The 15914-nt window shown below is 34.9% G+C and overlaps 1 protein-coding gene across 1 annotated transcript; it reads right to left on the reverse strand.

Annotated features, from left to right (window-relative positions):
- Nucleotides 1–656: 656 nt before the first annotated feature.
- Nucleotides 657–10279, reverse strand: LOC132182279 (probable phospholipid-transporting ATPase 8). The gene is made up of 11 exons (XM_059595477.1): nt 9269–10279; nt 6694–8054; nt 5644–5754; nt 5267–5543; nt 4953–5041; nt 4740–4848; nt 4085–4306; nt 3853–3978; nt 3259–3357; nt 2452–2643; nt 657–1417 (listed from the first exon to the last, which is right to left on the reverse strand). Exons 1-11 carry the CDS (start codon nt 9659–9661, stop codon nt 917–919), a joined length of 3480 nt encoding a protein of 1159 aa, XP_059451460.1. The 5' UTR covers nt 9662–10279; the 3' UTR covers nt 657–916.
- Between the last annotated feature and the right edge of the window lie 5635 nt (nt 10280–15914).

Here is a 15914-nt window from a genome sequence, read left to right on the forward strand (position 1 = left end):
CTCCTAATTTTTTTATTTTTAAAAATTATACCCAAACCAAAAAATCTAGTTCCACCCCTGCACTCGCCTACAGTACAACTGGAGATGCTTGCTCTGAGCCAATCCTCAAATTAAATGTTAACTGTTAATGCCATACTAAAAATGATGAAAATAGACTAATAGCAGTCAAAGCAATAGCAAGTAGCCAGATTAAAAAAAAGAAAAAGAAAAAGCACATTCTTTTAGAAATGGTAGCTTGGAAAAGCTCCTCTAGATAGAAAATAGTGGGTGGTTCAGCAATGGAGTGAAGATTGGGGACAGCCACTCCTCACCTCTTTTACATCTACATTATTTCAACTAGGAATCATAACACTACAGAAGGGATTCAAATTTGACCGACTATGTTGGCTCATGTGGCTGACACATGTCTGCTCATTGGCCGGAATCACAAGCTAAGGAAAATGCAAGAGGTGACCCGTGAAGTGGAGGGATTACCAACCAAAAGGGGCCACATTGTTAATGCTTTCAATTATTGCAAATTCTGTAGTTTGACTTTAGAGAAAGACTAAAACTAATTTAAGCCTTTCTTAACTGTGTTTTCAGCAGTGCCCAGCTACTGTATTTTGGCCTTCCAAGTTGAAAAGGGTGCTTATTATTGACAATACATAGAATGTTGGTATTCCAGGACATCTTTGGAACTGCCAATAAGAAGAAACCGATTGGTGACTTCAAAAACTACAATCCCTTCAATGTACAATCACAATACAGAACAAAGATGATGTACTTTAATGTACAATTCAATATACAGACTCCAATATCCACACTTCACAAAAGCTTAGAAATGTTTTGTGTTTCACAATTCCCTCTGCCTCAATCTCTCCCTAAGATGACGTAGTTTTTGCTGGAATTTCCTAGGTAATGGAGGAGAGTTCTGATCTTATAACTTTTTTATTTGTATTAGGTCATGGTACATTGGTTTGAATCGTGTTTGGAAAGCTCTATAAGAAAAGAAAGGTAACAAAGAGCAAACGACAACAAAAAGGGTGACCAACCAATAGAGAGAACTTGAAGCACAAGCTTCTGTAAAAACCCGATATGCTGTCGTTGACAAATTCGGCGGGAGAGAACCATAAATGACTAAGAACATATACCAGAAGGCGATGCTGCCCCAGATGAAGAGGTGCTGGATCCAAGTGAAGTAGTTGATGGAGAGTGCCATTTGGCAGTTTACAGCCCACACGACACACGTGTACATTGTGACCCCGAGGACCTCAAAGTCGACAACTTGCCCATCTCTCCGGAAGGCCTGGTTAATCATCGACTTGGTTGTGAAGAAGAAGATAATTACGGAGCTTATAACTCCATTAAACATCCAACCAAGTATACGGGGCCAGCTGAAGAGGAGGTTCTGTACGCCCTCGATATATAAATAAGGGTACTGCAAACAAAGGAAGGATGACAAATAAATGGCTCTTCAGCTTCTACATAAAGCTTCAAGGAATATTTAGTAACCAAACAAGCAAATTGCTAAAAACCCAGTATTTTGTAGGGATATACCTACTTGCCTACATTGTTGTGTAGATAGACTCAAGTCATAAGTTGCAGGGGGAGTAGTACAGAAAGGGTTATACAAAGTTATCTAGAAGCCATCCCCACCTTTTGTATTACATTAATTGAATTTCATCTGTTGATCAAGGGAATAAATCTTGGACGATCATTTCATGTCATGATACTATTTAGGCTTCCTCTAAAATTAAGTGAACCCACTGTATTTTGATGTTGAAGCATACTTGTGATGAGGAAGTGTGCCTAATCTACCTATTTGAGTAGCAGGAAAGAAAGATAAGGGAAATAGGAGTGAGGAAGCATAACCCAAAAAGAATATTGGAAATGCAAGTATAGAATTAAACATGCAGATGAATAGTTAATCAGAGAGAAACTTATGAGAAATTATGTCAAATTTTGTTGTGTAAGCACTACTCACTGAAAGATACATGAAGAACGTAAGTGTGAAAGAGAACAGTAGGAATCCCATTTCAATTTCGTTCCAAAATAGCCCATCACAAAACATTACACATTTTTATCAGGTTCCATTAGAGAAATGCACATCAAAGAGAGGTTTTCAAATATCCAGAGAAGCAGACCATGCATTTCTGAAACAGGTTTTTAACAAAAGAGGTGCATTTTTGGGATTAAGATGCTACCCATCTTAACAGAAAAATAATGATATCCAAAATAACTACTTGAAATAAGGCATAGTTCAAAAGGAATGATTTTGTTAACTCCTACTTTTAAGTGGAATTAACCAGTGCTATGCTGTGCCAGCATTGTGGAGTATGAATTGATTATGCAGACCATATGTCAACCTAATCCTACAACTTGTCCTTTTCTTATCCAAAATCGTTTTTTACTGGGTTTCTGTTAGTTGTTATACTACGTATGCAAACTCAGCTAAGGATAATAATTCTGTACCTTGACGCAAAGTCGTGCAGAAACATCCTGGTCGAAAACACCCAGAGCAATTACAGGAAGCGAGGTGAAGAAGACATTGAAAAATGACATGTACCAATCATTATATGCAGGTTGACCAGAGAAAGAAGCATAGGCTTCAAACCAGAATAGAGTAAACCCAAATGCTATGTTCTTGTAAAAGAAGTAGCATATCTGCATCAACCAAAAAGAATAGAATAGTTCATGTCAACCAAAGATGATGTTTCTTGTTCATTACTCATTTGACAAGACGCAAAGCAATATATTAGCAAACCGTAAATCCTTTTTATTTTTTTTATTTTTTTTATAAGTAATCAAAACATCATTAAAAGCGAAAGGCACAACCCGGATACACATGAAGTATGCAAGAGAAGCACCTAACTAGACGGAGAAAAAAGAATAAGGAAATCATGAAAGCTAAGCACCAAAGGAGCTAAAACGCAGTTGTCCAAGTATAGAGTATTAAAAAATAAGAAAAAAGTAAATCAGTTAACAAGGAAACTGAAAAGAAAAAACTAATATGCAGCTAGGACCCGGCAATCACACCATGAAGAGGGACTAGAAGGGAGAAAAGAGAAAATAAACTAACTTTTCAATTTCCGTCCTCATCCCCTCCTCCCACCCATCCAGAAAATTTATGTTAAAGAAAAATTAATGAAGGGAAGGGTGATTTTTGCTTCCTCAACAACTTCTTGATAATAGAGCCCCCCCCCCCCCATCCCTTTTTTTTTTTCCTTTTTTTTTTTTTTTTGGAAATTCTAAATGCAATAGATGGAAGCACAGTTTTACCATCATTGATATTCGCCTGTAACACCAATGGCCATGTACCAGCAACAAACGTTCTAGAAAACGGAATTGAGCTATTGAAAAATCACTGGCCATCACTGCCTGCAGTTAGGAACATTTGGAATAAGATGTTGCATCTTTACCTTCATTCAAATTGAAACCCTAAAAAGTTCTGCCAGAACACAATCAATAGCAATGATATATATATACCTAGATTAAAAAAGACAAATAGTACAGCTATGGGAGAACACAATCTGAGAGAATAAAATGTTGGCAACAGTTTAATCGCCAGTAAAGCAAATAAAAGAGGAGAAAAGGCACTGTTGCTAATCAGAAATTCTTTTCACATATTCATTATCCTGTGATTGATATTCATTTTCACCAGCTGTAGATCAAATATAAATCACCTGACACTAAGAAATGGGCACTAAAACTATGAAATTCCAGCGTACAATCATTTCAAACAAGTCTGGATGACATATGAGCAAAAAGGTAAATAAATAAAAAAGTGAGATGTGAAAAATAATATAGACATTTCAAGTGTCTGGGAAATAAAGATGTACACTTCACATGAATAAAAACAAAAGATGTAATAACCTGCATCCCTTCAACGCCACTAATGCCAACTCCAATATCAGCCTCTTGAAGCATGCCAACATCATTTGCCCCATCACCAATTGAGAGTGTTGTCTTACCTGTTTCTGATTTTACCAATCTTGTGACCTGCATATCTTCTACATTTCTATCAGATTATTCTGAAGTCAGAAAAAACAGTAACTACCCATTATAAACTATAAGGAAACCATAAATTGGCATGATCATCACTTACAAGAGCTTTCTGCTTGGGTGAAGCGCGGCAGCATATAACGGAAGAACAAATAATTGCAAGGTTAAAAAATGACTTCTCCAAATCCTCTTTCAGGGAATGATCCAAGGACTTTCCATCAATTATTAGGCCAAACTCAACACTTTCTTCAGCTGAATTAGTACTTTCGTTTTCTATCAGATGCATTCCTTCACTAATCTGCTTCTTTATGCTTTCAAATGAAGCCTATAACAGTCAATGTTTTAGACATTTACCACCCAAAAAAAAAAAAAAAATCAAGGGGAAATTATCCTTTTCCCCCATGAACTACCACTCGGATACCATATACCCCCATCAACTACCAACTCTACATTACGACCCCATCAAACTACCATTTCGTTACCAAAACCTCCATTCCGTTAGTCAAGATCGTTAAGTCGGACGGTCAATCGTGAACTGTGTTGTTGATTGATGGAACAGTGTCGTGAACAATACGGTTGACCGCCTGACTTAACGGCCATAACTGACGGAAGGGGGATTTTGGTAACAAAATGGTAGTTTGATGGGGTCATAATGTAAAGTTGGTAGTTGATGGGGGGAAATGGTCATCACGTGGTAGTTCATGAGGGGAAAGGATAATTTCCCCAAAAATCAATGTTCTTTGCTCCAAATACAGTACCTGTGCAATGGCATCCTTATCTCCTTGTTTTTCCAAGGCATCAATATCTGGCGAATCAAGGGTGATCACAATTTGTTTCATACCTTGTCTAAGTAAACTACAAGCATACCTGGGACAATTAAAGTAGTGACAAAATGTAACTTCCAGAAAATTAACATATATATATATAAAATTTCAAGGACAAAATTTTCTATACCAAATTTTTGACAATACCCGATATTAACAGCTGTTTCCATTTTATCACCAGTTAGTACCCATATCTTAATTCCAGCTTGGGCAAGCTTCTCAATACATTCAGGAACCTGAACACCAGAGAATGTGATTAGAGCGAAACTATCTTAAAATAATGAAATCATATGTTTCCAACAATACAATGAAGGGTCTGGTTATGCCAATAAACTATAAACTATCACTGTGATTATGAACTTTCACTTGATACACAGTGAGACAGTATATGGGGCTCCAATTTATAGTGAGTGTAAAATATTGAAGGTAAATTAATGAAAATTCAAATTTTCAACACTGACCCCCTTTTGTAGTTTGTCTTCAATGGCTGTAGCACCAAGAAGAATCAAATCCCTTTCAATCTTATCAGCAAGTGCACTAACCAATATATCACGGTCTGCACTGACAGATGTTTTGGCCTTTTGAAACTCTTCCTCCCATGATTTATATTCTTCTTCACCCAGCTCACGGTATGCAATTACCATGATTCGTAGTCCAGCTTCGGCATATTTTTTAATGTGTTTCTTGGTTTGAGACTCAAAAAGCCGCCCATCTTTTGAAAGCCTTCCAAACATTGCGCTATAATATATGCAAATAAATAGAAACTTTGATATCAATTGACTCAACTTGGAACTTCATACATGTAACTATAAAATCATGTGTGCATTGGGAGACTAACCTGTCCGCCCCCTTGCAAAGGAGTAACAACTGATTTTCCACATTTCTTACAATTACGGACATTCTTTTGCGAGAACTACTAAACTCTAAGACTTGAAGAAGCTCGTATTTTCTGGGATGTAGAACCATGTCAGTTGAAGGGTAACACAAAAGTAAACCAAGCAAACTATAAGAAGTCAAAAATGAGCAAATAGGCATGAAAGGAAATATACAATAGCATGCCTTGCCAAAAGTAGCATTTTAAGCCTTTGTCATAAAATTGAATCTAGATGTAGCTGCCAAGTATTTGACAGACACAACAAAGATCCTGTTTTTAAGTTTTAAAAAAAATGAAAAAGGAATGCCCTTAAAAAGCAAACCATTTTAAATATAAGCAAAACCGTATTTTACACGATAAAGACATTTACTCCTCCCATGGTGTATGTTTTCCCTCACAATCTCCCTCTATGAGAAGTCAAAACATTTTTCAGAACTTCTCTACATATTTCACACATAAATCTCATTTGTTATTTTCTTCGCTCCTTCCTCAGCTTGTTATACAAAAAGGCCTCATCAAAGTTTTCTCCCTCCATCTATCACTTGAAGTCTGCTTTATGATTGCAGGACCTTCAAGAAAAACTGTATCTCCTACAGATAATTGAGCAGAAAGTACCAGTTCTAAAAGCTTTATTTCTGATAGATAATAATGGCTAGAGAAATTTTCGAGTATAAATAAAAGTTTTCTGACCTTAAGAAAGAACAAAAGAAAAGACAAATTGGGTGCATTATGCTTCCAGACATCATGCATACAAAGCAAATCATTGTATACTGCCAATGCCAATTTTGAAAAGCAGAGAAAGATAGTAATGTTATTAACTTAGACAAGCAACCAGACTAAATTTGTTTCATAAACAAAAGCTGAACAATCAAATATCAAAATAGAAAACATGGTACCTGAAATCTGACAAATGGAAAACAGAAGCCATATTAATAACTGGCCGAATAGAAAGTGGAAACTCTAACTAAATGAATCTTGAATGTGTAAAACAAAAATGTTGCATGAGGAGCTCACCTGCAAACCTTTTTGCGGGTCTTATAATCTAACTCACATAACAATATGATTGTTTGTGTCCTTTCACGAAACTCAAAGCCAATCTCCCTCGCTGCTATGACAAAAGCTGCTTCATCCGGTGACTCAGCTTCATAGGAAATTTCTCCTGTCCCTTTATTTACCTCAGGAACAGCAGTATGACATATTGCTAAGACCCGAAAGAATTTCTGTATGATATCTGAATGAGGTTCATTAACCCACTGCCCATTCATGATGCGTTCATCTCTAAAGTTGAAACCCTTAATTGACTTTCTGGAGTCCACAGCATCACCATCATGGCCTTGTACATCAGAGGACACATCACTAGCTTCAGGTGGTGCATCCCCCCTCCTCCTCGCCAGTGCCCTTTCCACCTCTGTCGTACCTTGGCCATAAGCAGTGCCTGCTATTGAACATTTAACAAACTCCATGGAATTACAAGTCAAAGTGCCTGTTTTGTCCGACAGTATTGTATCTACCTGACCGAGTTCCTCATTCAAATTAGAAGTGCGAGCCTGCGCTGGCCTATCTGCTTCTTCATAATACATATCCTGATCTTGGTTAATGAAAATACTCTGTAAAACTTTCACAATCTCAATGGATACATATAAAGATATTGGTATAAGGTATCCATACAACATAAGGGCTGTTAAGAAGTGAAGAAAGGCAGAAAGTAATGCTCTTTTGGGGTCAAAAAACACAGTCGTATTATCTGGACGAAGATACCACCTTCTATACCTTCCACCACTAGTATCTTTTTTGGTTTCAATTCCGAAAAACACAGATCCAACAAAAGCTATCAATATCAGACCACTGAAAAGTAAGTAGATTATCTTATCCATTTTCTTCTCAATTTTACTTCTCTTGGAAGGAGGATCTGTAGCATTCTTCATCACTTTTGTATCATGTCCCGTAAAAACCACAACACCGTAAATATATTCAGTGTTTTTAAGCTTAGAACCTCTTAAAAGCATATTTTTTAAGGAAAGTGGGTATTCTTTGCCATCATAGTACAAAGTTCCAACAAATGAAAATAAGTTTTCGTTGGGGTCCTCACACTTGATCACTGCACTAAAGTGTTGGAAGGATTTTTCATCACAAAGATGGGATGTCACCTCCAAGGAATGCTTCAATTTTAAATTAGTCTCTCCATCAAGGTTCATAGTCTCAACATAACAAATCCCATCCTCATAGCTTGATGAAAGCAGAATTAAATCAGTAGGGAAGTATTCATCCTTGCACACCTTTACGAGCTCACCGACTCGAAGTTTCTTCCATTTCGTCTCATGGAATGTATGGTTTCCACCATACACTTTTACCTTTCGATTGTTTGCCTTTATATCCTGAAACCATTTCAGCATTCAGCTAGAAACAACATAATTACAAACAATAATAATAATAAAGTGATGGTGTAATCATGCGTGAAAGAATGCCAGGATAATGAATATTATGGGCAATTACTAAAAATCAGAATGCAAGAAAACACTACAGCAGTCCAGCGGATGCATCTTGAAGAACAATGAAGAGTTACATCTACAAGGGATCTTTATACAAAAGGTTCTACATTGAGGAAAAATAAACAAAGTGAGTAGCTAATATACATAAGTGAACCCAAACCTACTAGCATAAACTTTTGAGTTAGAGGGTGCTCAGATATGTATATTAATGTACCCTTGATGGACTACTTACCCGATTCTCTCCCTAAATTCTGTTCGACATAAACTATACAAGTTTTCATGGGTTAGAGAAGAATTTTAGTTGTTCAGGTTGCTAGCAAGACCTAACTGAGTTTCCATGTGTTTTCAAGAGCTTCATATTAGGGTAAGGATATTTATCTTTGAGACATAGGTAAACATATAAGGCTTTTAAGAGTGGTGGTAGGAGAGATTGACAATATTGATGATCTCATGAAGTATGTCGATTCTGTATTATCTTCAAATGATAGGTTAGAATTTGGAATTTTGATAAATTACAATTCAATTATGACTTTTAATTGGTAGATTAATTTGGTTTGTTTCAATCATCCTGCATCCATTTTGATCTGAGCGCAGCTCATATCTTGAAGAAAAGTTTTGATTTCAAGGCTGTTGGCTCATAACAGGATTTATGACCATCACCCAACATTATTGGAGAACACATATCGTACTACAAGCACCCCAGATATAACATAACTCCATTCGTAATAATTGCTAAAAGGAAACTTACACTGACTATCTGTTATTAATGAATCCCCCAATCAAGAACCACAATGCCTTTGCAGTCCTAGTCATAATGGCAACCAGAAGAAATCTATGCTAATAGTTCGTTTCCTTAGGAATTATAAATATGTGACCCCAATCCCCATAAGGCCATAACCCAGTTCCTCTGCTTATTTGTTGAAATACATCTGATATTGCCTTAACCAATGCAGAGTTTAATTTCCGTACAAGTAACTCAAACGTAACCAAATAAATTGCAGTGCAGATAATTTTCAATAACAAGTGCATGAACCCATTATAGCATTTAGAAGATCGACAATCGAGATAACAAAAGAGTGAAAATGAATTTCAAATATCACCTGCTTTCTTCTTCTCCAATCTTCCACGCCTTCCTTGGCCATAGTAGCTCCAATCACCACTAACAATGGCGCAAGAACACTAACTGCTGTATAAGCTGCCAAAGGACTGAATGAAACGCAAGCCACAACAAGAAAGTATATATTTGCAACCCTCCTAAACTGCTCAAACAAAGCCTTGGGAACAAAATTATACACCGTATACTTGGTAGTGAAAACATCATTTCCACTGTACTTAAACTGACCTTCCTCATGCTTCTTAGGATCATTACAATAAACTACCCTCGAGTACCCTCTCTTCCCAATTTGGGCATGGTTTTCTTCGAACTTGGGCCGACAACAAGCAAATGAATAGAGTTTGCTAAAATGTATCCCTCTCCTCCGCCCTTCTGGCATTTTTACCCCTCAAAAACAACAAATGGGTCTCCTCCTTTTTTTTCCAAAGAAAACCAATAAGCTACCAAACCCCCCTCACCTCACCATCCACATTTCTCTTTTCACTTTAAAGAACAACCAAACAAGTCACAAACTCACATCTACTTCTCTAAACTCAAATTCCCATTAGTTGCAATATGGAAATATTCATGTACCCCCAATGCATATAACATTAAATCGTCCACAAAACGAAATGCAAAAAACACAGGAAAAGAGACAAATATATCAATTCTACTGAGACGTGATTAATAATGCATTCATTCTAAAGATTGCGGTTTGATAAGCTCGTGATCTTTGAATGCTTATAACCCAATATAGAAAATGTTTGAACGAAATATATATAACATGTCATCAAGCTCCATACACTGACACCAACAAAACAGACTTGTTTTACTCCAACTTTGCTGCTAATATAACTAAACTTATCTGGCCAATATTCTTTGGGAAACCCAACAGTCTGGTCTCTCCGAGAATTCCTTGCTCTTATGTGAAGTTGCAGAGATCTCTTCCTTGTGGGGTTCAGCTGAATTGTAGAGAAAGATAGAGAATGTAAGAAAAAGTGAGCTTTTGTGAGGTAGTAGTAGTTAAACTTCTCTTGCCGCTTTTATAAGCTACAGGGAGAAAACCAAAAAGAGCTTAACATAGAAGCGAACCAGGGGATTACCGACCTGGAGTTGAAGCAGATTCTCATGAAGTCTTGGGAAGCTTGACGTAATATTGTACGGACATGTCACACTCTTTGCCTTACACGTGCCTCACGGTGCGATCACGGTCCACATTTTAAGCTTGTTTTGCACAAGTGCTTCTTTTTTCTTTTTCTTTTTTTAAGGGCTTGTTTGTTTTTCACGAGTTCCAACTTTTTCTAATTGTCAATGTAGATTAGGACAAAGATTTTTTTTATAATTAGGTCGGAAGAAATAATCCAATATAATTTAATTTAGAAAAATATTAATGTACATACTTTTTTAGTAGTAAGGACAAAATTAAAAGAAAATTTATTAAAAAATCTTTGTCCACCTCTCTCTTTCTCGGAGGTTTCGATCTCTATTTTCTTGCAGAATAAGGACTTATAATAATTATTTGTTCAAATTATTATCAATTCGGACATGTAATAATATATAAAATATTTTATAAGTAAATGAGATACTTGTCCTAACAGGTAGCCGGGTAGTTTTTTCTAATTAGGTAGCCGGGTAGTTTAAGTGGTCTTATATACCATTTTTCACATTAACTACTCAAGTTATTAACAATTTAAACAACTTATTATTGTGAATCCTAAGCTTATTTTGCGAGAGTTCTCTTTCCTTTTATCATAAGAGTCGTCAGGAAGGGAGGAAGATCCCTTAATTTTGGTAAAATTATTTCAATTTTAATGTTGAGACAATTGTAGTTTTCATTCCTTTTAATTTCAAATAAAAGGTTTCTATTCTCAAATTTTAAGAGTTTAAGGCCCCATTTGATAAACCCCTTTCCCTTCCCCCAATTCACTTCATTTTTAACAAAAAAAAAATCAATTAATCGACGTCAAAACATTCTCACTTTTTATATCACATAATTTACTTTATATATCACATCATTTACCTTTTATTACTATTTAAATAAAATAAAAAAATCACTACAAAACAAAACATTTTCACTTTTTCATCTCACTTTTTTAATTTTTTAATATCAAACATTCTTACTTTCTTTTTTTTCTTTTTTTCACATCAATCCACTCAGCTACAGTATCCGGGGACAAGAGGTTTACCAAACAAAGAGCATTTAACTGTGGTTGTTGCCTTTGCCGCTTGAAACTCTTTACGGAGTCTTATTGTCTCATGAAAGAAATCATTCCCTACTGTCTGTTATTATTAATGTTTGTGTATTGCATTTTTTATTTAGGCTTTGTTGTTGGGTTGGTCACCCTTTTGTTATTGTACGATTCCTTGTAACCCATTTTCCTTATTTAAAAAAAAAAAAAAAAAAAAAAACTGACCAGTCTAGCGGTAGCTAGAAAATCCACTAATCCGCTATTACGACCCATCAACCGCCTCCAGCTTCGGTGGTCGCTTTAGTGGCCGGCAGTAAAACTTGGTGCTGGGACCATGAATTTAGTACGGGTGTATTTCTTGGGACACTGCCACTTGAAACAACGGCCCGTTGATGTGATTGGGCTTGGCCCACATGCAGAAAACAAACAACGACACGTGCGAGTGACGAGACGCACGTGACACAAAAGTCATCGCCTCCCGTGTGAGTCAGAGAAGGGGGGCAGTCTTTGTCTTTCAATGAGTTTTTGCTTGTCTACACCCTGACCGGCTTCATTCAAATAAGATAGTCAATTGGAAAATGGGTGACAAGTAATAATTTAAAATATTTATTAAATCAATAATTTTTTATCAACTTAAATTTTTTTATAAGTAATAATTTATGACTTTGATGGCAAATATTGCGATAGAAGACACTTAACTTGTCTGACTTTTGAGATGAACAAAAATAACTTTTTCATTTCACTTCAATGATATATATAATTGTTTATAATTTTTTTTAACCTTTTTATTACTATTATTATTTTTTATCACACCCTTTTAAGAGTGCATTTAAAAACGTAAAATAAAAAATATATATATATGTTTCAAAACCTCAGGTAAGGGAATGCGTTTTTAAAATTGTGCGATTTTAAAGGTCAAATTGTAATTTTATCAAATGTTTAACTGTGTTTTTAACAATCTTATCTTCATTAACTGCGTTTTAAAATTACTTAAAAAAAAATCACATGTTTTAAAATTGTTAAACCAAACTTGCATGTAGATACCTTTTCTTCCCCCTTTTTTTTTTTTTTTTTTTTTATATAAATAATTTTTTCAAGATAAAAATATAAACAAACAACCAAAAACATAAAATGCCCATAAAACATTCAAAATTCATTTTTACATTTACATCAAATCAAAATACTTTTAAAAAGTATAAAACAAAAAAGGAAGCCAATCTTCAAAATGAATCCCCAGGGGCATCACCATGATCAATTTCGATAGCGATAAGACAGAAAAAAATAGGGGTAATTTGTGTAAAAAGATGCAAGTTGAGTGCTAGTGAGCTAAAGAATATCCTGCGCAGTAATCTCCCAAACCCACATGTGACATGTCTTCGTTGGATGGGATTATTTATCATCATCTTATACGTCATTGAATGGATGGGATTATCAAATTCCATCTTGCTTCCATCCCATTACTAGTTGACCAAGCTCACAAATTGGTGTGACGTGGATTATGACCTCTTCATTTCAAGTAAAATATACATAAATTATTAAATAATATATATGCCGTCATGTTATTTACAAATTTTAAATGATATGGCACTGTGTTCGTGAAATGATATGACACCCCATAAAATTATCTACATTGAATGATACTAAGTCTCATATTGACTCTTTACTATGTCAAACTGAGTTTATAAGTGATTCTAATGAACTGTATTTATAACTCGTTTAGTCCAAAGTGATAACGCAAATGTGACTAGTCATTTTTCTGTGTCATTATAATTGGTATTAGACTATAACATAGTAATACTACGTGGTACTAAAATTAATATGTTGCCATGTAATTATAATATGTTTTCCTTTCTCTTTGGATGTTTGTATTCTCTTCTCCCTATCTTGCTCAAGAAAAAGGAAAAAAAAAAGGGTAACTTCAATTCGGTCCCGCAAAATGTTTGTTTTGAAAACGAGTCACAAAAAACTTGGCTCTTTTTGGCAATCGACTTAGCCCAAGTCTTACTTTTTTTAAAAGTAAAAATAAACTCCTTAAACATTCTTACTCTTTATATCATTTAAATTACTTTTTAATACTATTCAAACAATAAATTCATTACAAAACAAAACATTTTCATTTTTTTTTTTAATACAAAAATTTCAAAATCTATATTTGCTTTATATCGCATCAACTATTTCAATACTTAAAATCATTCGCCAAATCCATTGCCAAACAAAACCTCGTTGGAAATGCAATTTGGTTGAAAAAAAGTGAAAGAAACCACCTTTTTTTTTTTTTTTTTTGGCTTAGAGATGCTTTTTTGGAAAACGGATGATAACTCAAAACCATGTGAACAATGAAGTATGATACCAATTATATAATTTGACTTGCCAAGCGTTGTGACCACATGAACTTCTTAAAAATTATTCCAAAGTAAAGTGGAAGCAACGAATGATCAAATGTTCTCTACTCTTTTTGGTCTTTTCTTTGTTGGTCATATACCCACGCCACCTAGCCCACCTTTACTACTACCATACTCCAAATATCATTCTAATTTGTCTTTCTTTTTTCTTTTTTCCTACTTTGTTTTCTTTTTCTTTTTCTTTTTTTTTTTAAAAAAAAAATCAAAATTTTATTTTAACCTCTATGTTGTGTGATCTTTAATTTTTGTTCGGTCCAATTATATATAACATGATTTTACCTACCTAGGCTTGGGCTTGGGCTTGAGCTTGGGCTAGGCACCCCATTTCGGGTACTGACCTGCGGAAGCCCAAATCGGTCCAACAATGTTATTTTAGTGGCTTAATTTAGAAGAATTATACTAGATTGCGAAGCTCCTAATCACTTCTTTTATCTAAAACATCGATGTGTCGGCAACTTTCCTGAAGCACCCACACTAGAGACGGTATGAGAACATCATTCTCCTCTAATTACGTGAGTAGTTGGCATTTAATGACATCTAATCGGTAATATAAAGATGATTATTAGGGACACCTCTTGCTAGAGTGTGTGACTATGATTCATGGATGAAGCACACACAACTTAGTTATATGACCTTACGTGACAGGGCCGTACAAGGAAGGAATGACCTTCTGGAGGAAAAAATTATTAAAAGGGGAGGTAAGATGTTCGTTCATTCATTCAAACACACTTATTTAAGAACTCTAGCTATCTATAGCAAGAAGGGCTTTTATCATGCTCTCAACTGACTTTGGCATTAGAATTGTTCTCTCGTTGACTCACTTTGGTGAGCTTCTAAGCCATTTTGTATGAGTGATTTTGGGTATTCCTTAGTATAGAATTGACCGTACAGATTTCAACATCATCGTAGTAGAATATATAACACGGGAAAAATATTAAAAATATTTAATCACCATAATTTTAATTTGATTTCATTAAATTTCTGACTCCGTCATTGCATGAAATACAAGCGGTGTCCACATTTATTTTGTAACGCCCTAAAAAATAATTAACTCAGAGTGTCACCTTAACATATTCGAGCTTGTTTATTAAGTAAATAACTTAAAAATTAACATAGATTTGAATCCTCTTAACATATAATTATGTATACGTATCTTTTTTCTCAACATACGTGGTGACTAAATCGTAACATAACTTAGCAAGTAAATAATAGTGTCAAGCATCTCGGTCATGGACACGAAGTCTAGAACCTCAAAAGAAAAACATATAAAGTTTGATTGTTTGAAAAAAACAACACCAAATGCAAATGATAACTACGTCGTGCATCTCATCCCACCGTTAACCATTCAATGTGCTTATCATTGGTGGATATTTAACGACCGAGTCTAACTATGGGAGATTGAATTTATCATTTGGGTTTATAAGAGACTTTCCTTGAACTACTATTGTAGGTTAGAAAAATTGAGTAGGATGAAAATTGTACTTGTAGCCCCAAAGAAGCTCCACAAAAGGTCGCAAAGTTTTGGAAAATTGTTTTCATTTTTCAAACTTTGAATTTTTTTTTTTTCTTAAATATCAAATTTTCAAATGGGTTTTCAAATGTAACTGAATTACCGACGTAACTGCTTTTCAAAAAAAACATTATTTTATAAGAATTGAGATTCTCTGTTATTAGGCTATCCTAATTTTAAATAAATTCAGACAGTTTAAGAAAGAGAGAGTTACGGGACTTATCTGCAACGGATAGATGGGTCTCGCATCCACACTCTCTCTCTCTTTTAAGCAACTCAAATTTCACAAAAAATTCAAGCAACCTAATAATAATGGATAGTGATCGGTAACAAACCGTCAAAAATGTTGTCACCTACACTTTGGTTTGGCTCATTTTTAGAGTTTTAGATAAGACACATTTTGCTGTTTTAACAACATTTTTTTTCGTTATCAGATAAACTACATTTATCTTTTCTAATTATCGTTCTTTTTATAATGTATTTTTTAATGTTTTAATTTTTGCAATGTTTTCCGTCTACCATTAAAGTTGCAATGTTTTCCTTTCACAACCT

This window comes from Corylus avellana, chromosome ca5, assembly GCF_901000735.1.
Source record: "Corylus avellana chromosome ca5, CavTom2PMs-1.0".
Lineage (NCBI taxonomy): Eukaryota > Viridiplantae > Streptophyta > Magnoliopsida > Fagales > Betulaceae > Corylus > Corylus avellana.

Excerpts from the sequence above, each read along its gene's own strand:
- LOC132182279 (XM_059595477.1), bottom strand. The coding sequence starts at position 9,661 with ATGCCAGAAGGGCGGAGGAGAGGGATACATTTTAGCAAACTCTATTCA. Across the intron at positions 3,358-3,852 it reads GTGGCGTTGAAGGGATGCAG|GCAGTGATGGCCAGTGATTT; the intron begins GTTATTACATCT and ends TCCTAACTGCAG. Across the intron at positions 2,644-3,258 it reads ACAGGCGAATATCAATGATG|ATATGCTACTTCTTTTACAA; the intron begins GTAAAACTGTGC and ends TGGTTGATGCAG.